Consider the following 27,743-nt stretch of genomic DNA (forward strand, 5'->3'; position numbering starts at 1 on the left):
GAACTTTCCATTAACATCGCCCCCATTTTTGTTGTTATAGGGTACTTTTGTTTGATCATATATCTTCCAGTAGGTGAATGTCATCTATTTACATGTGCAGCTCTTTCCCTTTCCCCTCTCTCGATTGGCCCTGCCCCCCACTCCTTTTTCGGTGCTTCTTTGGGGGTTCTGTTCTTTGTGGCTTGCACTGAACCACCTATTATCCATTCCGGCTGTTCTTCAGCCTCCCCACTCCTCCCCCTAGCCTCCCCTCCCTATGTGTTCAATGCTGTCCCGTTGGCACCCGTGTGTGCCCGCCCCCCCCCCCCCTCTCACTCTGTTGGTTTCAAACAGGTCCTGGAACAAGTTGGTGAATGGCCTCCATGTTTTATGGAAGCCTGCCTCTGACCCTCGAATGACCATACTCTATTTTTGAGGTATTTTTCATCCTTTCTTTCTGGCCTCATGACCCACGTTGCCCCACCAAGCAAGGTGGGCAATTTGCCACTGGTTTCTTGGAGTTGTGACTACTCAGTCTCTTTATTTTTTCCCCTCATTTCTACCTGTGGTAGGTGCTGACTTTTGGTGGCTAACTCCCTACAAACACGCTGCTAAAATTACTGAATATTTGGATTTCTGTTGTTACTGGTCAAAATGTGCACTCAAGATAACATAACTGGCTAAGTGCAGTTGCATCAGAAATTGAGACCTGGCCAGAAGTTAGTAAAAATTATATATATTTCATGTTCGTCAATTCTGTGTAGTATTTAAACTGAAGGGAGAATTTTTTATTTCAAGAAATGCAATATTCATAGATTAGATTCATTGGATTGCGTACAGTGCAGAAGGAAGCCTTTCCGCCCATCGAGTCTGCACCGACACTTTGAATGAGCACTCTACCATATCCACTCCCCTGCCCACCACCCTGTCCACCCCACCCAATCCCCATAACCTAACCTACACATCCCTGTTCTGTTCATTACAATGAGCGCCATTATTTAATCTTACTAAAAGTATATTGAAAGTAATCTATGTATGAAATAATCAACCTTTACTCCAATGATTAGTGTTTGACATTTTCTGGGTGCTCAATTTCTTTAAAAAAATATTATCTTTCATTTGCTCTGCCAGCCACGCTTTATTTTTAAGAAGGTGGTGTGAACCCACCTGTATAACAATTAAATGTACTGAATAGTAAACAAAAATTGCACCAACTGTAAACGTTCCAGTGAGAGAGGAAATGTTAGATTTATAATATGCAGCCAATACCATCTTCAGAGGTTCTGCTTTTTCATACTCTTTCTAGAATATGCAAAAAGCCCTTGAAGTGAAAGCTCAGTATGAATCGGACATGGCTATCGGTGGCTACGCTGCACTAATAAATCTTTGCTGTCGACATGATAATGCAGAGGAAGCAATGAACCTGAAACAAGAAGTGTAAGTACACTGGTGCAGAAATATGTCTGGTTAATTTATGCTGATACAAGGACCTTCCTGAATTCAACAGGTAGAAATCTTCAGATTCCCTTCATAAAATCTTAATCAGAGCCCAGACCATGGATGAATTAAAACTGAGTTGCTCCACATTGATTTTTATATAGCATGAAGTTGAACGTTGCATTACTGCAACATTTTGAACTACTAAATAAAACTGCTCAGTTGTGCTTTTTTTCCCTCTTGTTCTGAAATTTAAGGGACCGTAAAGATTCTTCTGTTACCCTTGACACAAATAAGTACTTGGCACTTGTGAGGGTCCTAGCCAAGCATGATAAAGTAGAAGGTAAGCTAACTGCTGGTGTAAAATAATTTAGTTTTTAAAAAAATCACAATTAAGCATTTACTGGGAAGTGAATGAGAATTTGACTTTATTTTGATGGTCTCTACCATGCCTTCAAAGGTTATATTAGCATGGCGTATGATAATTTTCAAGTGAATTCACATGAAAATGCTGGACAGTGCAGGCCATTACAGTAGTTATAATGGCTTGGCAAGCTCGTCATTTATATTTTGCACAGCTCAGTGCATTTGCTTTTTTTTTCCCAGCTCTTTTTATTAACATAGCCATTCGAAGTTTGAGGGACATGACTTTTGGCACAGATTGCCTACTGTGTCTCCACTAATGGTTTTTATTTTTGTTTTAGTATGGTAATGCATGATAACTTGAATGCAAAGTTGGATGGCATTTATAAAACAGTTTGAATATGCTATTTGGAAATAAATGCTCAATTCAATTTCAGAATTATATTTGGAACATTTTAAAACATTTTGAAATAATTCACTTTGTTGGATTAGTTGCTAAAAGCCACAGTGCTTGCTTTTGTTGAAATATGAGAATGGACTAGGTCTATTCCATAAGGAGAACTAATTTGTTCAGATTATCAAATCTTATTTTTTTAATGCAGACTGTTAGAAAGCTTTCCCTCGCTAAGACTGGATAATTAGTATCGGCTCTGCAAACAGGCTGTATCGGTATCAAGCCATTAGTCTAGATGTAAATACAGTGTAAACACATCTTAATTATCTGGCCTCGTGACAAACCATCTGCTAGAGAAACAATAGTGTGATTTAGCAGATGTTATCATTGAAGGATAAAAGCATCCATTTAGTGAGATTGTGCAGCTACAGGGCAGGCTGTGCAGGGTTATACGGTGCAGAGTGGGCACACAGATATTGCCTATAATTTGTAGTCACAGTAGCAGAGAAATGATAAAATCATGCCATTGTGGTATATAATTGTAGTCTCGCATAGATATACAAGTAGTAATTAACTTGAAATCTGCATTATACTCCAGAATTTGCATTCTTGCTTAGTTAAAATGCCATTTAAAAAAAGGCAGTTTGTTTTTCTCTTGAATAAATTTTAGCTGGGAACCTTGTGTGTTTTGCCTTGTAGATGCTATTCTAATCCTAAAGGAGATGAAAGAGAAAGATGTTGCTCAAAGAGAGAATACTGTCACTTCATTCTTCCATATCCTGAATGCGGTGGCTATGAAGGGAGAAGCAGATACAGTAAAACAGCTACATGAATCCATTGTGAGTTTGGGGTTGGCCAAGCCTACTGCCAACCTGTGTTCACCACTGATTGGAGTCCATCTTGATCAGTAAGTCAAAAATGCAAAAATCAACATTTCCCAATAGCCACAAACTGCTGAACAAAGGACTCTGCGCTTTTGTAATGTGCGTGCTTATTTTACAAAATAATCATTTTTTTCAAGAAAAGCTTAATTGGCTTTGTGAATTAATGTGTAATTTTCATAGTTATTAGCTAAGCTTAAGAGTTTAAAATGTCTGGTGAAGAATTTATGTCCATGGAGAGAGATTTCAGAAAAAGGTTTGACAGAAATGCACACTTCAGGTGATGAGTAGAATGTTTCGAAAAATGTCATTTAGAAATATGGAAGAAAAATAGCTGAGCTATGAATTTTACTTTGAAAATGCAGAGCTTTATGGGATAGGGAATTATTTAAATATAATGGCTCACCCAATTTAATTGTAATCTCAATGTCTCGGTTTTGTAGCTGTACCGTTATTTAAACGTCTCTTTGTACTTGTGGTCAGAAGTAATTAATCACACAGTATTGGAATTCATGTCCAACTAATCTGAGCTGTATCATCAGCCATAAGACTGTAAACCGGAGCTATTTGGTCCCCTCACACTTCTATTCCACTGACACCTCTTCCCCCTCCACCTCTGTTGACCCATTCCACTGCACCTGTGCTGCAGGCAGTCTTGTCTTGGGTGAGCTGTGAAGTTATTTAAATATTTGGAAGATCAAAGCTGCCATTTTCAGCCAAGACATAAACTGTGCACCGTGCCTTCACTACTAACTGCAGAATCCGAACAGCAAAATCATGCAGAACGATGGGAAGAATGCAAAATAAAGGTTTATTTTAGATACACACAAGGCTAAATCCACTCCCTGAAGAGTCTCCCGCCCTGACTTTCGAAAATAGGGCTGGCTGATCAGGGATTCGACTGCAGATATGGCCCATGTGTTTGTGCGACTCGTGGCCTTGTGCCCTCACTTTGTACGAGACCAGCCCAGTCTGTGATAGCACCACGCCCAGGATCCATATGACTCCATCGCCAAAGTTCCGGACATGCACCGAGTCTCCTGCTGCGAAGCTGCATTCAGGGCATCCTTGTTGCCGTGTCCACTTTGGATCTGTCTTGGCCGTGGCAGACCTTCCTGCCAATATCCTGGATTACCAGGCTTAGCCAAGTGCAGAGGCGGCATCCGATCAGTAGCTTGGAGGGCGAGGCCCCTGTAGTGGCATGCAGCGTGGTCTGATAAAAAAGGAACTTGCAAGCCGCGTGTCCAAGGACCCCGAGTACCATTTTGCCATGTACAGCGGAAAGGTCTGGGTTGCCCTTTCGGCTCGCCCAATCGAGGTCAGATGGTAGGGATCGGTACGCATGTGATGAACTCAGTTTGACTGCAGAAATGCAGCGAACTCAGCGCTGGTAAAAGCCATCCCGTTGTCTGAAACTAACACCTCAGGAATTCTGTGGGTGCAGAATGTCTGCCAAAGCTGTTTGACTGTGGCCTTCATGGTGATCGCCTGTATCTGGTGCACTTCTATCCACTTGGTGTGGGCGTCCACTATGATGAGGAACATCGGACCTTGGAACTGCCCTCCATGTGGAGATGGGACCAGCTCGACATGGCCATTCCCATGGATGGAGGGGTGCCGCTGGTGGCAATTTTCGGTGTTCCTGGAACTGCACACGTTGCTGGACCAACCTCTCTAATTCGGCGTCTGTTCCGGGCCACCAGACGTAACTTCGGGCCAACGTCTTCATTGGACACTCCTGGGTGTCCATTGTGGAGTTCCTGGAGGAGGAGTTGTACCCACGCTCCGGAACCACGATTTGAGCCCCCCCCCCCCAAGGAATGATACCATCCTCGAAGCTCTGCTCTGGAATTTTGGATGTATAGGCTTTTTGATTCTCCGGCAAAGACTGGTTTTTGGCCCTGTAGTGGATGGTTTACCCGAGATAGTTGTGTCTCCATCTGGGTCCAAGTCCGAATGCGAGACGCCATCACAGGCAAAGAGTCCATAAAATATAAAGTGGCTATGATTTCACCGGCAGATGTGGGCGTCGATGCTCCAGTGCATATTCGTATGCGGCCAGTAATAGAGCCCAGCGTTGAATTCCTGTTGGGGGGGGGGGGGGTGTTGCTTGTGGTCGGTGAAAACTGACTGTACGCCCATGCACATATTGGGCGAGTCTTCACTCAAAATATGATGGCCAGGCCCCCCCATCTTGATTTGAGCATAGTTGATTTTGGCATCGGCAAGTGTCCTTGAGGCAAACCGATGGGACGCTCTGAACCGTCGCCCATGCGGTGGGCCAGGACGGCCCGATCCCATAAGGGGAGGTATTGCACGTCAGTAAGAGTGGCTTTGCGGGCAGCACGTTGGCGCAGTGGGTTAGCCCTGTTGCCTCACGGCGCCGAGGTCCCAGGTTCGACCCCGGCTCTGGATCACTGTCCATGTGGAGTTTGCACATTCTCCCCGTGTTTGCGTGGGTTTCGCCCCCACAACCCAAAGATGTGCAGGCTAGGTGGATTGGCCGCGCTAAATTACCCCTCAATTGGAAATATGAATTGGGTACTCTAAATTTGAAAAATAAACTGGCTTTGCTGAGTCGAAGTGGGTTAATAGCCATGATGACGAGAAATGGTTCTTGGCCTCGGCGAACGCCATACGCTGCAGCTGGACCCACTCCCACAGCTGGCCCTTATTTAATAATCGATGAAGGGGGGGCTAACAGGGTTGCCAGGTTGGGGATGAATTTTCCATCGGAATTTATCAACCCCAGGAAAAATCAAAGCTCCCATCTGTCCTTTTAGGATGGAGGCCTGTCTGATTGCGCGGACCTTGCCTTTGACTGGCTTCAAGCTGTGCGATCCATGCGGTACCCTAAATAGGTAACCACTGAAACGTGGAAAATATTTCTCCTGGTGTAGGTGCTCTCCAGCTGCCTCAAAGTATCGGAGAACTTGGTTCTGCAAGTGCTCCTGGTCTTGGGACCCTGTAATTACTGTCATCCAAGTAAACTGCTATGCATGGCAACCCCCATAGGATATTTTCCATCACCCGCTGGAAAATTGCACAAGCTGAGGAAACCCCAAAGGCAACTGGGTGTACTTGTACAATCCCCTGTGTGTATTTAAGATCTCAAATTTTCAGGACCCTGGGTAAAGAATCAGCTGGAGATATGCACGCTTATGTCCAGTTTTGTAAGCGTTCGACCGCCACTGAGCTTGCCGTACAAGTCCTCAATGCGCTGGATGGCATGTGGTGCAGTGGTTAGCACTGGGACTACGCCGCTCAGGATCCGGGTTCAAATCCCGGCCCTGGGTCACTGTCCGTGTGGAGTTCGCGCATTCTCCCCGTGTCTGCATGGGTTTCACCACCACAACCCAAAGATGTGCAGGTTAGGCACAGGCTTGGAGGGCCTGTTCCTGTGCTGTACTTTTCTTTGTTCGGTGGATTGGCCATGCTAAATTGCCCCTTAATTGGAAAAAAGATAATTGGGTACTCTAAATTTTAAAACAGAAAGTCTTCTATGCGCAGAATAGGGTAGTGATCCAACCGAAATACACAGTTTACCATCATCTTGTAATCGCCTCATCGATGCACTGAGCCATCTGGCTTCATAACAGGTACGACTTACGCTGCAGAGTCGAAGAACTGGACCCAGACCTTCCTGTTGCTTGCCATTGCAACTCACGGTCTTGCTCTCACTTCCACATGTCTGTCGTTGGCCTGCTGTAATGTTCTAGTGAAGCCCAGCGCAGACTGGAGGATCAGTACCTTATTTTTGATTAGGCACATTGCAACCTTCCGGACCGGACTTAACACTGAGTTCAACACCTTCAGACTGTGAACTCTCTCCTCCATCTTCACCCCATTTTTATTTCTTTCAATGTATTGTCATTTCTTCCATTGATCTGTTTTCATAGAATCATAGAATTTACATTGCAGAAAGAGGCCATTTGGCCCATCAAGTCTGTACTGGCCCTTGGAAAGAGCACCCTACTTAAGCCCATGCATCCACCCTATCCCCGTAACCCAGTTACCCCACCTACCCCTTATGGACGCTAAGGGCAGTTTATCATTGCCAATCCACCTAACCTGCACATCTTTGGACTGTGGGAGGAAACCGGAGCACCCGGAGGAAACCCACGCAGACAAGGGGAGAGCGTGCAGACTCCGCACAGACCGTGACCCTAGCCAGGAATCGAACCTGGGACCCTGGAGCTGTGATGCAATTGTGTTAACCACTTTGCTACCATGCTGCCCTCACCATTGTTCCCCCTCCTCCCATTCCATTTGGGTCATCTGTTCCTAGTTGCCCTTTGACACACTGCTAGCCTTTGTTCTGCCATTCATACATTCTGATTTCTTTATGTCACTATCAGCACCCTTTTTAGCCTTAATCACCGCCATTTATATTCCTTTTGTCTTCTGTCCTCGTCACCTTTGTCTATCTCCATCTATCGCTGGCCTCCTATCCAGCCCTACTGCTCAACGCCCCCTACAACAGTATAAATCAGACCACATTTCCAATTCCCTCGCTTTAATGAAACATTAGCTCCCTTTTCTCTCCACAAATGCTGTCAGACCTGCTGAGATTGTCCAGTATTTTCTGTTTTTTCAGACTCCAGCATCCGCAGCCATTTGCTGTTATCCATCACTGGCTTCCTCTCTTTTCCTCCTCCTCCCCACCCCCCCAAAACACACACACCATCACTGCTTCGGGTTTAGCCAAACAATCAAACTGTTCATAACCATAATGTCTAGTTTATATAAATTTCTCCCAACTCAACAAAGTTTTTTTTTTTATCCCTCTGGCTCCAGGTTCTTGTGCAACTGCACTGTTGGCTACTGTGCCTTTGGCTGTTTCGGTCTGACTTCTAATTCTCTAATTTTTTGCTGACTCTCTGCATTTCCCATTCTCCTTTTAAGATCTTTCTTTTAAGATATTTTGACAATTTTGCTGTCCACTGAATTTTTATTTGGCTTAGGTGTACAACAAGGTTGATAGATGTGCAGGTTAGGTGGATTGGCCATGCTAAATGTCCCCGTAGTATCCAAAGGTTAGGCGGGTTATGGGATAGGACGGGGAAGTGGGCTTGGGTAGGGTGCTCTTTCGGAGGGTTGGTGCAGACTCGATGGGCCGAATGGCCTCCTTCTGCACTTCTGCAAGTGGGCAGCACGGTAGCATTGTGGCTAGCACAATTGCTTCACAGCTCCAGGGTCCCAGGTTCGATTCCGGCTTGGGTCACTGTCTGTGCGGAGTCTGCACATCCTCCCCGTGTGTGCGTGGGTTTCCTCCAGGTGCTCCGGTTTCCTCCCACAGTCCAAAGATGTGCAGGTTAGGTGGATTGGCCATGATAAATTGCCCTTAGTGTCCAAAATTGCCCTTCGTGTTGGGTGGGGTTACTGGGTTATGGGGATAGGGTGGAGGTGTTGACCTTGGGTAGAGTGCTCTTTCCAAGAGCCGGTGCAGACACGATGGTCCAAATGGCCTCCTTCTGCACTGTAAATTCTATGATGATAATGCGTGTCAAATTTATCACGACTACATTGTAGAACGTTTAGACTTAAAATGCTGATATCTATTGTCAATTTCGCCAATATTTGAAAAAGTTGTTGAAGTTGGATGCGCACTTAAACATATGAAATAGCAACAGAAATAGGCTAATCAGCCTCTTGTGCCTGCTCCGCCATACAAGAAGATCATGGCTGATCTGTGTGTTGAGTTTCACGTTCCCATCTATTCCCGATAACCATTGATTCCCTTGCCTAATAAGAATCTCTCTACCTCTGCTTCAAAAATATCAATGACCCTGCTTCCACCGCCTTCTGAGGCAGCGTTCCAAAGTCAGACAACTGCCTGAGAAAAACAATTTCTCCTCATTTCTTTCCTATAAGGCAACCTCTAATTTTAAAACAGTGCCCAGTTCTGTACTCACCCACCAGAGGAAACATGCTCTGTATTTGCTTTGTTTGGCCCCTTGTTCCGCACTGTAACCAATCACTGTTTGTCGATGTACCATTTGTCAATGTTCTCTGTTGATTATTCTTTTGTCTACTATGAAAATGAAATGAAAATCGCTTATTGTCACAAGTAGGCTTCAAATGAAGTTACTGTGAAAAGCCCCTAGTCTCCACATTCCGGCGCCTGTTCGGGGAGGCTGTTACGGGAATCGAACCGTGCTGCTGGCCTGCCTTGGTCTGCTTTCAAAGCCAGCTATTTAGCCCTGTGCTAAACAGCCCTGTGCTAAACTATGTACGTACTGTGTACGTTCCCTCGGCCGCAGAAAAATACTTTTCACTGTACTTCGGTACATGTGACAATAAATCAAATCAAATCTTTTCCACGACCACCATGTCAAGACTGTTCAGGATCATACACCTCCTATCAAGTCACCCCTCATTCTCCTAAACTCCAACCTTGGCTGATGAGGTAATCTGTTCAGTCCAGGTATCAATCTAATAAACCTCCTCTGGACCACCTCCGATGCATTTACATCCTTCCCCTAAATAAAGAGACCAAACTGCACACCGTATTTTAGATGTGGCCTCACCAATACACCCTTACTTTAATATTCAATTCCTCTCGTAATAAGGATAGCATTCCATTAGCCTTATTGATTACCTGCATGCTAGCTTTTTATTTTTCATGCACTGGAACACCTGGATCCCTCTGCCTCAGAATTCTGCCGTCTTTCTCCGTTTAACTAATAGGTCTTTCAAATGTGCACTTTATCATCCATAAGCTAAGACTATGTGTTAGAGACTTTACATGCAACAATCAGGCAAGTAGATGACAACATTTTATTACAATTTTAGATTCACAATGTCTTGCTTCAATTCTTTTGTTCTATGCAAGAGTGAATTTTTCTTTGCATTTTATAATCTTACATTGTAAATGAAGACATGTATTTGAAGTGGGATTTGATACGATTAGTTGATCTTAAAAACTTCAGTAACCCTTCAGAAATGAGTACTTTGGACGTTCATCCCGCTTCTGTTTGAATGAGGATGACAGCTTTATGATGACATCAGGAGAAACTAATTTGTGCATTAAGTCTAGCAGTGCCGAACAGTCAAATTTACATATACAATTGAAATGACATGATCATTGAACCACTCTGCATTAATGACGGTATCCACTGACGCTAATTCAACCTCTTTGCGGACTGCAAGGTTCAATACCTCCTTCAAGATGGTTCCCCTTATGTCGTCATCAACATGCATACTTTTTCTCTCACTTGCACAAATGTACACCAGTAGGCACATTCTTTTAATTTCTTGAGGGCTACTGACACTAAGCTTAAGTGGGCTGCAATACAAAATGGGACAGGTTTTTTGTTTCCAATGGTGAAGTGGAACATCTTGCTATGACAATTGCCGTAGTCACTTTATTTTGCCTATGGAACAATGGCAGCAGAAAGGAGTGAGTTACAGACTGACGATCAGCATTAAATCTCTGAGAGGGACAAATCCAATGTGCACTTTCACAAATTTTCAATGAAGTCTTGGAGGAATAAAACCGCAACTCAGCTTAACAGCTATGCCGAAAGCATTCTGATTTGTTTCCTTTACAACTTACTTTCATCTTAATGATAAGGTGCTACCTCACTTTTGAGGAACAGTTGATTTATTTACACATAGCACAACCAGCCAATGTGGGAGCATAAGAATTGTGTAGCGGACTATTTAACCATCAATTATATCACAAGAAACCCTCTGAGTTTACTGGATAGAAATCATCCGCAGAAATTGCGCTTATTTTCTCACTGGCTAAATCATGATTCCGCTCGTACCTCTCATCTAACTAGCACTGTGTGTGAGCTGAAAATTGAACTATACGCCATTCTACTCAGTATCGTTAACTTTACAACAGGCACACTTAGTGACATTTCATCAGGGTTGCATTTTATAATGAATGGAACTTCTATTGAGAGAGCCGTGGCTTGAGCGGCTCAGAACCGACCATACGAATGTGGTACTGAGTCAAAAACAGGTGTTTTGTAAATTGAGGGATTTGAGATACATTGTGGCAATGTGGAGGAAATGTTCAGGATTACTGCTCACCTCTGTTCTAGGAGTACTTAATGCATACAAAGTGCAGAGGTGTTCTATTCTTCAGCTCAGGCATTCCTGTCCTTAATTAACTTTTCAGATCGTCAAGCTTGTCAGCTCAGCACTTCAGGAGCATGATTGAAGTGTCAATTCAGAAGGTAAACAATTGAGCTTGTTCTGTTCTATGAGGTATACTGAGTAAAATTATCATGCCATTCAAGGTATTGTTTTGAGAATGGGGCTTTATATTTAAGTAGTTGCTAATGAAATATTTTGATGGGGGAGGGGTGTGGAATGAGTCAATGCATAGATAAAAATAAAAGGGACACCAGCTTCTCCCAAATGAACACAACGATCAGCTACAACTAATTAAGAACGAAGTGTTATTGTAAATATCTTGTTGTGATGTTTAGTGAGGCTGACAGATATAAAATGCATTAATAGCTGTCGACATGGTCTCCTCTATCCACTTTGCATATTTTGACCGGAGGCAGCAATTTTTAAGAACAAATCATTTCAAACTGCAAATTCTTGATCTTTAAGGTTTAAATTTTCTAATATTTGTTCAAGTGAGTCACAGCACAAAAATGAAAGTTTGTTGTCTGAAGCATGTTTTTAACCCCCCCCCCCCCCCCATTTCATACTGTTTCCTAATGATAGTGAAGCCTTCAGTGTAGCTTGCATTATTTTTTAAACTTTTTTTTTGCAATTATGAATTTAGCATCACCAGCACTGAAGGACAAAAGTAGTTCATTTGCTTTGCGGAGACAGGACACTGATAAGATGATTTTTCGTCAAGGATCATTGGGTTGTAATTAAGTTGCATTCATGGCTATTGCATTTTGAAGGATGATTGGTAAATGACAGGCTTCATGTGCTTAGCATGGACAGCGTTAGCAATTTTTTCTGTCCCTGTCAGAAAATCCTGTTGAGGCTGATAATGTAAATGCAGCATATTATTCCGAACAAAAGAGCAGGGAAATGAGCTATCTTGTCTAGTCATTCAGTTGTTTAACAGTGACTTCCAGTTAGACTTAATTGGTTGGAAAGCACTTGACATGTGAAGTTACAGCTATTTCGAAAGCGTGTTTGAGTAAATTTTAAAGTAAGTGACAGCTAAATTGTACCTAGGGAAATTATAAAGCCTTCAACACAGTTAATTTTTTGAGGATTAGTTGTAATTGCAACACCAGTCTCCTTGAAGATTCCTCATTATGTCTAATGAACAGAGAAACATTTAGCTCAGTAAAGAGCCAGTCCTTTAAATGTATGATTGTGCAAAGCTGATTGTACCGTGTAGAATTGATTTCCCTGTACACTAACATCTGGCTTAGATTTGCAGATTGGGATTTGTTACACAAGTGTCTTTTTGCTTCCAGTTTTTTTCTCTTCCACCCTGCCTCCCACCCCATTTTATTTTGCTCCTTTCCCCAAGGTTTTCAGCTTTTCAATCAGTAAGCCTGCCATGAATTGCCACTTAAGTGAAGCTTTTAACATAACGTTACCACGCTGCATGGCAATTAAAATCAACAGTCCACAATGTTTTCTTACATTATATAAAAGTGAACTGTCTCTTACTCTACCATTGTAAAGTTCTTCAGCACTAAGCAAATGGGGGCTAAGCTGTTGAATAGCAGCTGTAAGCTTTTCACGGCAGTGCTCTATTGTTTGTCTAGTCTTTTGCTTTTATTTAGTTGCACCATCTATTCACAGATAAAAAATTAACCTATAATTTTGTCTTCATACAAAATGACAAAAATTTGAATGTCTCAGTAGGGTTCCACTCACTATACTGTAAACATGGCTTGGGAAGGGTATAAGGTACATATCTATCACGTGAAGCCCCGTTTACATGGAAGAATAGCACTGTTTAGATTGTAATGATCCAATTTAGTTATTTCATTTTCATACTTGAGACTTTTTATTTTATTTTGCAGTGTTTAGTGGGTTGCCTGAACAAATGTTTAATGACGAGCACAGCTTTAAATGTAACGGAGGCAGTGGTTTTATTTTGAGATTTTCACTGCCTATTCTCATTCAGCCAAAGGGGGGGGGGGGGAGAAAAGAGAGAGAAGAAGAAGACTTTGATTATTCGTTAACAATGAAACCATAAACACTTTCTTTTTATGTACAGTTTTACAACTTTGTTACAAATAGTTAGAAGTGGCAGTTTTCCCCCAGGATTCTCCTGCGAGAGATGACTGATGAATGCAAATAACTACCGGTACGCTACATTATTAATTCCTTCACTCCTAGACCCCCGCTTTGAGGCAATAACTAAAAGCCTAACCTCTGTGCAACATTCTGTTCAGAATTCAAGAATGCACTAACATTTTCCCCATCAGGATAAGCAAATCGGGGAAAACTGCAGATTTAGAATTTGGTTTTGGGGAAACATACTTGGAAGATGGGCATTTATTTGTCTTTTGAGCTGTCAGATTATGAAAGAAAGGCTGCTTAAAAAAAGGCTAGAAACAGTTTTTAAGAAGTGGGGATTATGCCCTAAATACTTGTTTTTGGAGCGATTGATGCTGTCTTATGGTATTTTTAAAATTATATAATAGTGAGTCACAAACTTAATTCAATCGAGATTCTCTCTCATTGTAAGTAGGGCACAATGGCTTGTGTATTTGCAGAAACTCAAAACTGCTTTCAATTTGTTGCCAGAGATTATATACTGAGTGGTTTGCATTTTTATATTTGCTACTGTTACTGGAAGAGGCAGTGTGATTCAGGTTGAAGAGCAATGAAGCAGATAGTGATTTGAGGACTGATTGTTATTGGAACCACGTGATGGGTAATGTATCAATCCTGGGTTTTACTTGGAAATTCAGTTGCAGATTCAAAGTAAATTATTTAACTAAATATTTTTTTTAATGGAATGAGTGTAAATATTCTGCAACATGCCCAAAATTCCTTTTGCTGTTTTTTATCGTTTACCTTGTAGTTCAACTTTGTACCTTGGATGGGCAGCATCAAGTTCATTTTAATGATTATCTCCATGTCGACAAATTGCCTGCCTGGCATGATGTCATGGATGCACCACTTCCTCCAATGCAGCATCAGGAAAACTGAAATCTTTATTTTCAACCTTTGCATAAATTCCAGTGTCTGGCCTCTAATTCCATTTCCCAGTCAAGTTGGCTACTCTTTTATGGTCTAAATATTCTGTGTCTGTCTGCATATTAGAAGACACAAATTGTAAATCAGCAATATTGGATAACCAGGGGGCTAATAAGAATGAGGCACTTGGCAATTAATATCAAACAGAACAAAGGTATTGACGAGAAGCCAAAAAATACCTAGAACCTAGGTATTTACATCCTAGGTTTATAATAGAGGTAGCTGCAGAGTTAATGGGTGCACTGGTCATGCTTTTCCAAAATTCCCCAGACTCTAGAAAGATTCCAGCAGGTTGTAAGTAAGCAAATGTAGCACCCCTATTCAAGAAATAAGGGAGAGAAAAAACGAGTAACTACAAGCCAATTAGCCATTCGTAACTTGCAGGGTTGACAAAGGGGAGCCAGTAACTGCGATATATTTGGATTTCCAAACGGCATTTGACATCATACAAAAGGATAATACACAAGATAAGGGTTCATTGAGTTGGGAGTGGTATATTAACATGGATCGAGGATTTGTTCATGGACAGAAAATATGGAGGAAATGGGGCATTTTCAAATTGGCAGGCTGCAACTAATGGTGTTGCACAGGTCAATGCTAGGACCTAGCTGTTTAAAATCTGTGTAATGATTTATATGAAGCGACATAGCTTAATGTATCCAAGCTTGCTACTGTTAACGCTGGATGGGAATGTAAACTGAGGAGGACACAAAGGCTATAGAGATGGAATATAAAGGGTGGCATGCTAGTTAGCACTGCTGCCTCACTGCACCGCAAACCTGGGTTTGATCCAAGGCCCGGGTCACTGATCGTGTGGAGTTTGCACATTCTCCCTGTCTCTGCGTGGGTCTCACCTCCACAACCCAAAGTTGTGCAGGGTAGGTGGATTGGCCAAACTAAATTGCCCCTGGGTTGAGAGAGTTGTCCTTCGATGAGAGGTTGGTGAATTGAGCCTATAGTCTCTGGAGTTCAGATCTGATTGAAACTTAGAAGATTTTGAAGGGCTTAACAGGGTTTTCACTGAGGAGTTTCTCGGCAGAGGGATCTAAAACATGGGGACACAGCCTCAGGATAAGGGGTCAATCATTTAGGACTGAGGTGAGAAATGTCTTCACTCAGAGGGTATCAATCTTTGAAATTGTCTACCCAGAGGGTTGTGGATCTACCCAGACGATTGTGGATCTACCCAAAGAGTTTTGGATGCTCCATCCATTGAATATATCCAAGGCTGAGATGCACGTACCCTGCCTCACTGTTGATGGCAGAGTATTAGCTGCATTGACCAAATCCCGTCGCCCCTCTTTATGAAAGCTACCATTTTGGGCAAACATTCAGTCAACCTTTTGATGTGTTTATTGACCTAGTAGCACAGTTAGCAAAGTTCTCTATGAGTTCGACTCTCTGCTAACCTAAGTGTGGTTACTCTGTCTGACTGAATCAGACTAGCTCTTAGCCACGTGCTGGAGGTGTGATACTGTACATACACCCTGACTCACTCTGTAGGTGTTCATCAGTGGAAAGAGTCGGAGTGTGAGTGCCTCGTACCTTTTCTAGTGAGATACCACCCCTGAGTGTCCTGTCTGCTCATTGGTCATGTCCTGTTCTCTGTGTTCATTAGCTGCCTGTCTGCATATCATTATCTGCATATCATGACACCTTTCTAATCTCCTTTCATGGCGTGGATCCATATCCTTTTGTGAAGGCCTGTGAGAGATCTTTACATCAAAGATGTTATTTTAATTCAAATGTGATCGATAGAGCAGGAATATTTATTGCACTCATCCCAAATGTATTATGCTTGTAGGATTTTCAATATCCATCTATACCAGAGGATTTTATGAGGGGCTAGTGTAAAAAGGCAGGCGTATAGTCTTGGTGTGAAATTAATAAAATATGTTTAAAAACTGCAGGATTACATCTAAAAGTTACAAAGAATGTCTGATGACATTTGTGCAGTACATATTTAGGTGCTTACTTCCATCATGGGATGTGTGGCCCAAGAAGCTAAAACTCATAGTATTTAATGTTTCAATTTGTCTGTGAATGTTCAGAATTAAGTTTGAGGAACTTACTGATAATATTCTCTCTTTCAAAGTAGTTCTTGAAACTCAATTTAAAATATACATTATTAAATATTTAGTGGTACTTACATTTTCAGCTGAGATGTTAATGGAGAACCTTGCAATAGATAGGCTATCCATTTTTTTCTAATTATGTGTGTGTGGATGAACACTGTCCAATTTTATTGTGCTCAGTTTCTGTTCATAGTTGGGAAGAATACAGCAATTCTTTCTCAGTTGGGTGATTCATTGCAGGTGCTAGCCTGTTCAGTGATCAGTACTGCCATTACTGTTCAGCATGTGTTGCGGTGTCAACCCACTCGATCGGTATTGAGGGCTGCCACCTGTGTTGCCCCCAGCTTAAAAAACTTATCCATTAGCTTTGTTTAAAGAAAGTTCTGAACTTTCCATATTAAGGAGTAGATTGAATTAAAATGAAAACTCCAGCTATGAAAGCATTGCATAGTGAAACTATGGTATGTGGTGTACTGTTCCTGAACAGGATTTATTTTTGAGGGAGAAGGGACTATACATGAAATCTTCCAAAGCACAGTGCCATGGGGTTTACACCTGTGATTTGCCAGCACTAAATTCTCAATGCCCCTTCTGTTTTATGGAGGTAGTCAGGCTAGGTTCTCCTCTACAAGAAGAAAATATGGGATTGATAAAGAGCATTAATGTGCTGTCCAGTGCCAAAACATGAGTATGACTGCAAAAAATCTATTGAACCTGTTACTGGTAATGGAAGCAGACATGTCACTAAAAAGGGGGTCAAAAATGTAATTTTTCTGAATCGGCTAGCCTTGACTAGTACTTGACATTCAGATTTCCCCAAGAATTCTTTCACAGGGTATTATTTTGTATCTCAGCAAGTCAAACGTGTTTTAAAATATTGCTTTCATTTTACTTACTATGGAAATAATGTTTTAATATATGACTGGGGTTTTCTGTTTCAGGGGGAATCTACCTGCCGCACTAGATGCAGTTATTGATTGTCACAAGAAATATGGCCAGATGCCTAGACTTCATGATGTTTTGTGCAAGTTGGTTGACCAGGGAGACACTGATCTCTTACAGAAAGGTAGCTGATGGAGGAGATATTCTGAAAGCAAACCAAAATATGTTTATTGTGTTCTCACCAGATTTCCTCCCCCCTCACTCCAGTTGAATCTGTAACATAATACCCTAATTATTGTGAGTTCTTTAAAAGAAAACTTGTGCAATATTCCCTGTGGGCTGGTTTAGCACACTGGGCTAAATCGCTGGCTTTTAAAGCAGACCAAGGTAGGCCAGCAGCGCGGCTCAATTCCCGTATCAGTCTCCCTGAACAGGCGCCGGAATGTGGCGACTAGGGGCTTTTCACAGTCACTTCATTTGAAGCCTACTTGTGACAAGCGATTTTCTTTTCATTTCATTTTCATAAATTACAGGTTTTTCTGGATTAATTTTAGTTTACTGCACACTAGTCTGGAAGCTGACTTCAATAGTGAATTTATAACTTTCACAAAGCTTCACGTACTGTATTTGCAACTTTGCAATGGATAGATAGAAAATTATTTTGTCGACAAAATTGCAGAGAATAATTATTGGTACGACAGGTTTTTAATGTAATTTAACCCTTGATCTCAGTTTAATTTTCTTTTTCCTATTTTAATCTTGTCTTCCAATATTTGAATTTTGACTCCCACTTTTAAGCAGGAGAGCAGTGAGAATGTCCCATGCTTTTTTTTTTGCTTCTCTGTAACTCATGCACTGGCAGCTGCATAAGGTCAGAGAGATCTAGGTGTACAGGTCCACAAGTCACTGAAAGGGGCAACACGGGTGGAGAAGGTAGTCAAGAAGGCATACGGCATGCTTGCCTCCATTGGCCGGGGCATTGAGCAGAGGAATTGGCAAGTCATGATGCAGCTGTATAGAACCTTAATTAGGCCACACTTGGAGTATAGTGTTCAATTCTGGTCGCCGCACTGCCAGAAGGATGTGGAGGCTTTAGAGAGGGGGCAGAAGAGATTTACCAGGATGTTGCCTGGTATGGAGGGCATTAGCTATGAGGAGCGGTTGAATAACCTTGGTTTGTTCTCACTGGAACGACGGAGGTTGAGGGGCGACCTGATAGAGGTCTACAAAATTATGAGGGGCATAGACAGAGTGGATAGTCAGAGGCTTTTCCCCAGGGTAGAGGGGTCAATTACTAGGGGGCATTGGTTTAAGGTGCGAGGGGCAAGGTTTAGAGTAGATGTACGAGGCAAGTTTTTACACAGTGTGTAGTGGGTGCCTGGAACTCGCTGCCGGAGGAGGTGGTGGAAGCAGGGACGATAGTGACATTTAAGGGGCATCTTGACAAATACATGAATAGGATGGGAATAGAGGGATACGGACCCAGGAAGTGTAGAAGATTGTAGTTTAGTCGGGCAGCATGGTCGGCACGGACTTGGAGGGCCGAAGGGCCTGTTCCCGTGCTGTACTTTTCTTTGTTGTTTGGTGTTGAATGTTATTTCTTCAAATTTGCTTTCTACTCTCTTTCATTTGTCTGGTGAACTTGTCGCTTCTCAAGGTGGTTCCAGTGTGGCAGAAAATTTTCTTTTTATCCTAAATTGCTGTCAGGAACATTTCTGGTACATTTCCGAGAAGGCATTTTGTGAACAGTTTCTGTCTTATAGAGTTGTGAAGTCTCACATATAGGAATGAAAAGAAAATCTTAAAAATTGGATGGAGACCCCCATGTACCACAAAGAAAGACGATTCACATTTATATAGAGTCTTGACATATCTGTTGTGGGCGTCAAGGTACTTTCATTCAAAGTCACTTTTGAGTGCATTGACTGTTATATTGGGAAAAGGCTCATTTTGGGTGAAAATGGATTGCTTGAATATTTGCAATTTGGATCATTTAGTGGGTGTGCAAACAGTTCCATGGGGTAATTCAGCTGAAGTTGCAGGACTTGAAAGACCAGTGGCTTTATTTGTGGGGAGCAGCTAAGCATGTTGGACTTGTTATTGGAAAAGTGGAGAATCTGAGTTGACCTAAATAATTGTTGCCTAAATAATGCAAATTGAGGATTAATCCAGACAAATTGTTCCCTTCAACCAAAGCTTTAAAACTAGGGGATAATTGAGAGATGCAACACAATTGTGAGAGGTATTCATTTTTGGGCCCAACCAGATGGACTGAGGAGCCTTTCCCATTCCTGTGCTGCTTGTGGTTTAATCCCATGGAGTGTGTAACCAAGAAAGACTACTGAAATAAGTTGTGTAAATGGATCCGGAGGCAATTAAACATGATCCTGCGGAGAAAATTAGGATGATGGGTGAAATGGTAGTCGGCTTGTAACAAGGGCATTTTCCCATTCCTCTAATTTTTCTTCTTAAAAGGACCCTCCTTTCTCTTTTCCCCCCCCCCCACCCCTCCCTCCCCAATACCAAAATGTGCATCATGTGTCCAAAAGTTGTGTTGGATTAACTTTTTCTACTTTCTGCCACTCAAAAACAAAGATGATAGTGGGTAGAAGCTTATGAACTGTGGCATACATAAAATGAGGCATTTTGCTGACATTGGGATGAAAAGCGCTAAAGATTTTTTTTTTCGTTTTAACTATTGTTGAATACATGGTTTTAACATTTTCTCTTGTGCCTGCAGCTATGGATTTTGTAAACCAGGAGCGAGGTGAAATGACAATGCTGTATGACCTTTTTTTCGCTTTTCTTCAGAGTGGGAAATACAAAGAGGCCAGAAAAATTATCGAGGTGAGACTTCAGCCTATTATGCTGTTCACACAACCATTTTAGTTTTGAACAATGAGCGTCAATTAATATTCTGAACCTAAAATGAGTATTAGTCTAATTCTGACTGATGCAATTTAGTCTACAAATTGAATAATGTTAACCTTATTAGCGGTGATAAGTGTAGAATTTCTTCTTTTGATGTCTGCACAGAGCTGCAATAAGAATTATAGCCATTGTTTTTGTTAGATGTTATTCAAATTTAAATATTTTTCTAGCTCTGCTTGATTGAGTTGTTCCTTTTATGCCAAATATTATGTTTGCATATTAAACTTGTGATTGTGGAACAATTAAATTAAACTGCCAGTCCTGGGTGTATAAAGTTCTTAATCCCCTTTACTGATCAATTCTTTTGTTGTGTTTAAAAGCAGTGGAATTTAATTTGCTGCAGACAGGGTGAATCTGGTCAGATTTACTGTAGGGCATGTCTGGGAGCAAATAATCAGCCAGTCTGCTGCAGCATCATATTAAATTCAACTTTTCCTTCCTGTAATTCCTTAAGCAGCTTATGATCAGCCAAAGGTGACTGATCACTCAACTAAATTTTGCATACTCTATCTGGTCTTGATTAAAATCTTTCCGAGCAATATAAGGGGATAAGTTCGAGCAAAAACTGTATATGTCCAGCTTTTACATTTGTTTCTTTCGATTGCTGACATCAGTAAATATTTTGATCTAAGGAGACCTTGGTGGTACTCGTTTTAAAAATTGTTTCCTTAAATTTTTCTCATGGTGCACATAACTGAAATAAGGGAGCCATCATCTTTATTTTTATAGTGCATTATTATCTTGCTGCAAGATTTTTTATGAAGACATGGGAACAGCAGTAGATCATTTCTCTTTCCCCCCCCGCCCAAGCTTATTCCGCCATTCTGTTAGATTGTGTCTGACCTGTGCCACAACTCCATTTAACAATCTTTGTTCCACATCCGTTTCATCGAATGGAAACCGACTGATGTTGATCTTAAATTTCATATGACCCAGCATCCGCAGCCTTTTTGAGGAGAGTTCTAGATTTTCACTACCCTTTATGTGAAAAATACTTCCATTTTCACTCCTAAATGGCATAGCTCTAATTTTAACAGAAGGAGGCTATTCTGCCCATCAAGATTACACTGGCCCCTGAAAGATACCCTACCTAAGCCCACACTTTCACCCTATCCCTGTAACCCAGCAACCCCTAACTTATTTGGACACTACGGGGCAATTTAGTGTGACCAATCCACCTAACCCGCACATCTTTGGACTTAAACATAGAACATACAGTGCAGAAGGAGGCCATTCGGCCCATCGAGTCTGCACCGACCCGCTTAAACCCTCACTTCCACCCTATCCCCGTAATCCAATAACCCCTCCTAACCTTTTTGTTCACTAAGGGCAATTTATCATGGCCAATCCACTGGGAGGAAACCAGAGCACCAAGCACCTGGAGGAAACCCACTCTTGGTCTAGATGCCACTTCAGAGGAAATAGTTTCTTGGTGTCCATGCAATTGAATCCCTTAATATTTTTAAATACCTCGATTTGGTCAACCTTCAACCAATGACTATACATTTTGACCTCCCAAATCTTGATTGTGGCTGCAGAGAATGTATTAATCTATATAACATGGAAGCCTGTGATTGGTGATGGAAGCAAGTGGCAATAACTTGAGATCCATAGTACATTACAATTTATTGGCTTAAGTATTTTTCCATTACTGGTACCAGTTTGCCAAGTGGCAACATTGCAGGACCCTTCTCTATTGATGTAATACACATTTATACCGTCTCGGGAAGCTATAAATAATGTGCTTTCTGCCTTTCGTGAGTAAAGGCAGACAGCAAGATGGCAAGCCATAAAGCAACCAGATGGCTCCATCACCACTATAACCTCAAGTCAGTTTCTGGTTTTGCTGATCTTTTACTTCTAATCTGAATGGTATGCCACTCTTTTAAGCTTTTTTCTCACTTAGCAGTTTATTGCATCGTTGCATTCTTTCTTACAAGAATAAACCATTCATGCTGGTCTTCAAACTTATCTGAAATCCTACTTATAATCAAGTTTCTTTTTCTTAAATGTTATGATGTCGATTGTCTAATTTCTGTAAATTGCTGTACAACATTAACTGAAAGAAATAGCTTGGAGTTTAAGTGAGCAAGAGAAAATGAACTGTTAATAAAAAATGGTGCAAATATACATCAGGCCAGTTAGAATCTGTGGAAAGGTAGGAGCATGTTATGATATTTCAGCAGTGTCCTCATGAGAAAACAAAACTGGTTTGCTCCTGGTCCTGACCAGAAACTGGCATTGCTGTTTTAATCAAGTATACAGAAAATATTTTGGAACTATTTTTGTTCCTTTTTCTTCTATTAAAAAAAAAGTTAAATGACTCTCCTTTTTTAAAACCCTTACATCGTGTTCTGCAGCACCATGAGGATAGTATAGGATGTAATGAACTGGCCAGTAATTTGGTGGCATGTTTCCCGGAACAGGCTTCTTGGAAAAATGGTAGAAGCATTGATTCATTTAAATTAAAATTGAATAGATTATTTTGAAAAAAATAAATATTTTGGATACAGTGTGAACTATGTGAGACATGATGTGGAGATGCCGGCGTTGGACTGGGGTGAGCACAGTAAGAAGTCTTACAACACCAGGTTAAAGTCCAACAGGTTTGTTTCGATGTCACTAGCTTTCGGAGTGCTGCTCCTTCCTCAGGTGAATGAAGAGGTATGTTGCAGAAACACATATATAGACAAATTCAAAGATGCCAAACAATGCTTGGAATGCGAGCATCAGCAGGTGATTAAATCTTTACAGATCCAGAGATGGGGTGACCCCAGGTTAAAGAGGTGTGAATTGCATCAAGCCAGGACAGTTGGTAGGATTTTGCAGGCCAGATGGTGGGGGATGAATGTAATGCGACATGAATCCCAGGTCCCGGTTGAGGCCACACTCATGTGTGCGGAACTTGGCTATAAGTTTCTGCTCGGCGATTCTGCGTTGTCGCGCGTCCTGAAGGCCGCCTTGGAGAACGCTTACCCGGAGATCAGAGGCTGAATGCCCTTGACTGCTGAAGTGTTCCCCGACTGGAAGGGAACATTCCTGCCTGGTGATTGTTGCGCGATGTCCGTTCATTCGTTGTCGCAGCGTCTGCATGGTCTCGCCAATGTACCACGCTTCGGGACATCCTTTCCTGCAGCGTATGAGGTAGACAACGTTGGCCGAGTCGCACGAGTATATAGTTGTTCTCACGTGTAATAGTGGTATCCATGTCGATGATCTGGCACGTCTTGCAGAGATTGCCATGGCAGGGTTGTGTGGTGAAGTGGTCACTGTTCTGAAGACTGGGTAGTTTGCTGCAAACAATGGTTCGTTTGAGGTTGCTCGGTTGTTTGAAGGCAAGTAGTGGGGGTGTGGGGATGACCTTGGCAAGCTGTTCATCGTCATCAATGACGTGTTGAAGGCTGTGAAGAAGATGACGTAGTTTCTCCGCTCCGGGGAAGTACCGGATGACGAAGGGTATTCTTTTTTTTTTTTTTTTTTTTTTTTTTTTTTTTTTTTCCAATTGACGAGTTTTATTGGTGACAAACAGCAAAATGCAGATCACAGACACACCAGCAAATCAAAAAGAGAGGTCGGTACAAAACACAACGCAGCCCAGACATAAAACACATCCCCATTCAGCACCCCCCCCCCCCCAATCCCAGCCCCCGCCAGCCCCTCCCCAGCGGCTCTCGCTCCATTCCACATCAACGTCGCTTCCGATCCGGACTCCGGCTCCTCCTGCGTCCACTCCGTCTCTTGCTTTTTGGAGGTCCTCGGACAAAGCCCCAATCCACACTGATGGGCTGACCCGCCAACTCGGAGCCATTCAGCCCCTCCATCGCTGCCTGGGCCTCTTTATAGGTCTCGTACTCCACCAGAGCGTAACCCTTGAGGTAGCCTGTGCGTCGGTCCAGATTGAGGTGCAGATTCTTTATTTCGCCGTATTCAGCAAACTTGTCGTGGATATCCTCCTCCGTGGCTTCCTCATGGACCCCCGTCACAAACAGGATCCAGCCCTCAACAGAGCGCTGTGGCCCTGGCTCATCACCATCCTGCTCCACAGAGTCGAAGTCCTCGCGGAGCCTGGACCGGGCCCCTTCCTCTGAGCCAAAACCTCGTCCCTTCCGCTTCTTGGCCTTCTCCTTCAGTTTGTGAATGCTTTCGTCCCCCTCGTCGTCCATGGCGAAATCCTCGGCTCCGGCCTCATGAAGGTCCAGCACGTCCGCCATCTTGCTGCCGCGGGGACCTGACGAAGGGTATTCTGTCGGTTGTGTCCCATGTTTGTCTTCTGAGGAGGTCGGTGCGGTTTTTCGCTGTGGCGCGTTGGAACTGTCGATCGATGAGTCGAGTGCCATATCCTGTTCGTACGAGGGCATCTTTCAATGTCTGTAGATGGCTGTTACGCTCCTCCTCGTCTGAACAGATCCTGTGTATACGGAGCGCTTGTCCATAGGGGATGGCTTCTTTAATGTGTTTAGGGTGGAAGCTGGAGAAGTGGAGCATCATGAGGTTATCCGTGGGTTTGCGGTAAAGCAAAGTGCTGAGGTGACCGTCCTTGATGGAGACGAGTGTGTCCAAGAATGCAACTGATTTTGGAGAGTAGTCCATGGTGAGTCTGATGGTTGGATGGAACTTATTAATGTCATCGTGTAGTCGTTTCAGTGATTCTTCGCTGTGGGTCCAAAGGAAAAAAATGTCATCGATGTATCTGGTGTATAATGTCGGTTGAAGGTCTTGTGCAGTGAGTAGGTCCTGTTCAAACTTGTGCATGAAGATGTTGGCGTATTGGGGTGCGAATTTGGTCCCCATGGCTGTTCCGTGCGTCTGGATGAAGAACTTGTTGTCGAAGGTGAAGACGTTGTGATCCAGAATGAAGCAGATGAGTTGCAGAATTGCGTCTGGAGATTGGCAGTTGTCGGTGTTGAGTACTGAGGCTGTTGCAGCAATGCCGTCGTCATGGGGGATGCTGGTGTAGAGTGCCGAGACGTCCATTGTGACGAGGAATGTTCCTGGTTCAACTGGTCCATGGGTGCTGAGTTTCTGTAGGAAGTCCGTCGTGTCGCGACAGAAGCTGGGCGTACCTTGTACGATGGGTTTCAAGATGCCCTCTATGTAGCCAGAGAGGTTCTCACACAAGGTCCCATTACCTGAAACGATAGGGCGGCCTGGTGTGTTAGCCTTATGTATTTTCGGGGGATTCATGTCGCATTACATTCATCCCCCACCATCTGGCCTGCGAAATCCTACCAACTGTCCTGGCTTGATGCAATTCACACCTCTTTAACCTGGGGTCACCCCATCTCTGGATCTGTAAAGATTTAATCACCTGCTGATGGTCACATTCCAAGCATTGTTTGGCATCTTTGAATTTGTCTATATATGTGTTTCTGGAACATACCTCTTCGTTCACCTGAGGAAGGAGCTGCGCTCCGAAAGCGAGTGACATCGAAACAAACCTGTTGGACTTTAACCTGGTGTTGTAAGACTTCTTACTATGTGAGACATGACATGGTAGCTGTAGCATGCTTTGAAGGAACCAAGTGACTTGATTCCCAAAGTTCTGCCATGCTGCAGGTTTCCTTGCTCCGTGTCTAGGTCTGTTGTTGACTTGTTAATAGTGAATAATTATGGCTTTTCGTCAACAACTCCATTATCATTGTGAAATGTGACTTACTGGAGTGGTCATCGATGAACTGGAGCTTGATGAACCTTCACCCTTTTTTTGTTGAAGAGTTCCTGTGGTAACCATATTAAGCTTGCTGGTGTCATGATTTCAGACATTCGGCAAATCACCCTTTTTTAAAAAAACTTGTACCCTAACACAAAGAGTGTTTTAAAATGGGTGATTTGAGGGGAAGGCATAACCATTTACAACATTAAGCCAGGAGATCATATTGCACCAAAGTAGTCACAGTCAGTTCAATGTATTCCATGCAGCTATGCAACAGTGCCCACGTGAAACAATAGACGTGCGCTTGAAATGGAGCATACCTGGCAAAGTTGCCTTCAGCTTGAGCAGACTATCCATCATTGGTTTTACCGTCAGATTGTTGATCACGCAAACCAAGCAGAGGAAAATAACAAAAGTCAAGACTGTAGCGGTGAAGAATGTGTGTCTTCATCGGATACAATCAAATGTTTCCCTGTAGCATTGCTGGATAGAATTGATGTTCACAGCAGGAGACACCAATTGAAATAACTAAAATAAATAAACTGAGCAGAATAAATAAGACTGGTTCTCTTCGTTAAAACTACTGAAGTCTGGAATGCAATGGAGAATAAAATCTCTCGACGATAGGCTGAAAGGTCAAAGCAAGGTGGAAATTAAACAAATGTGTGAGAAAGAGATTGAACATTTAAGGGAGGGGAGAATGATTCAAAGCAATTTGAAGTTAATCTGAGTAAGAGTGAGATTGAAGTGAAATCTGAGGTGAGAAGTCGGTGAAGAAAATGACTGAAAGGTAAGACAAGTAGAATAGTAGTCTTAAAATAAAACTGTGATCGCCCAGTTAGTTGCTGTCTGAATTTCAATACCCTTCCATAGAAAGTAGGCCTTAATAGATTTGAAAGTTCTGATGATTGGCATCTGTGCTGAAAAATTATATGATGGCTCCTTTCAATGCTGACTGAACACTTGGATTTAGAAATTAAACTCGTGTTACTGGATATTTTTCTTTGCTATAATAATCTAGCATCCAACACCAGCAATGAGGTTGTTGTTGAGATGGTGGTCCCTGTACAGGTGGTCCCCTGTGCTTCATTCTTTCTCAGATCCTTATTTTTGGTATGGGAGTTATTGGATGGTAATGATGTACCATTTCCTGAAACATGCAGACTGGATAGAACAATAAGAGCATGTTAATTTGGGATGAAACCGTTCTCCAGCAAAAATCAATCATACGCTGAGGCTAAAATCCTAATCTGATGAGCATGAGTTCAGTTCTATTCTTACACCGAAAGAGCTTGCCCAACTCAAATAAAAATGTGCATTAACAGATGTACAGTGACATTGCAATTTGTATCGTGGTGTGGATGCAATTTAGAAGCATGCATCATTTGCTTTAGTTTTACAGAATTTACAAGGCTTTGAATGCATTTAATCTGTAATACGAGAACAAATATGTCTTGTGGATTTGCTGTATAGCTATGCAATCATATTCCCCTTCTGCAAAGAGTTGGACTTCATCTTGGCAGACAGGAAAATGGATGCCGAGGACTTCTGGCGAAAATATTCCAATTTGGTGTCGACTAGACTACAATAATTTTTTTCTCAACGGGGATTGTGACTTTAGTTTTGTATCCCTTGGAATAAAAGTAAATGAAGAGGATGTAAATGGTATGAACAGAAAGTACCCAAATCAATTGAGGATATGCTATTATTCAGGTCATGTTTAGAAAAAAACTGATGTATGATGTCAGACTTCCTGTCACAAGAGGTATAATTTAAACTGCAAAATTCTGTGAGATTAATGTTTTATGTCATTGCCACTAAGAGTTTATGAGGTACCTTGGCTGGTAAAGCACTACTTAGTCTTTGAGCAATAAGCTGTAAATGTAGAACATCCATGAGGTTAGGAGATTTAGTTAAGCTGACCTAGATGTTCTTTTGAGGATTGAGTCTTATTGTAAGTGAAAACTGTTCTCAATATCAGATGAAACTGAAGG

General features: G+C 42.3%; 2 protein-coding genes across 2 annotated transcripts in view; one reads left to right on the forward strand and one right to left on the reverse strand.

Annotated features, from left to right (window-relative positions):
• Positions 1 to 27,743, forward strand: part of lrpprc (leucine-rich pentatricopeptide repeat containing) — a 202,942-nt gene that overhangs the window by 116,137 nt on the left and 59,062 nt on the right. The window contains exons 21-25 of the mRNA XM_072510996.1: positions 1,286 to 1,416; positions 1,674 to 1,759; positions 2,873 to 3,080; positions 17,225 to 17,349; positions 19,906 to 20,012. Of these exons, the coding sequence (XP_072367097.1) occupies positions 1,286 to 1,416; positions 1,674 to 1,759; positions 2,873 to 3,080; positions 17,225 to 17,349; positions 19,906 to 20,012 (657 nt within the window). The remainder of the gene's footprint in view (positions 1 to 1,285; positions 1,417 to 1,673; positions 1,760 to 2,872; positions 3,081 to 17,224; positions 17,350 to 19,905; positions 20,013 to 27,743) is intronic.
• LOC140426339 (RNA-binding protein 8A) lies at positions 23,736 to 24,325 on the reverse strand. The gene has a single exon (XM_072510982.1). The coding sequence runs from the start codon at positions 24,305 to 24,307 to the stop codon at positions 23,783 to 23,785; it is 525 nt and encodes a 174-aa protein (XP_072367083.1). The 5' UTR covers positions 24,308 to 24,325; the 3' UTR covers positions 23,736 to 23,782.

The sequence above is a fragment of the Scyliorhinus torazame genome, chromosome 1, assembly GCF_047496885.1.
Source record: "Scyliorhinus torazame isolate Kashiwa2021f chromosome 1, sScyTor2.1, whole genome shotgun sequence".
NCBI classification, from domain to species: domain Eukaryota; kingdom Metazoa; phylum Chordata; class Chondrichthyes; order Carcharhiniformes; family Scyliorhinidae; genus Scyliorhinus; species Scyliorhinus torazame.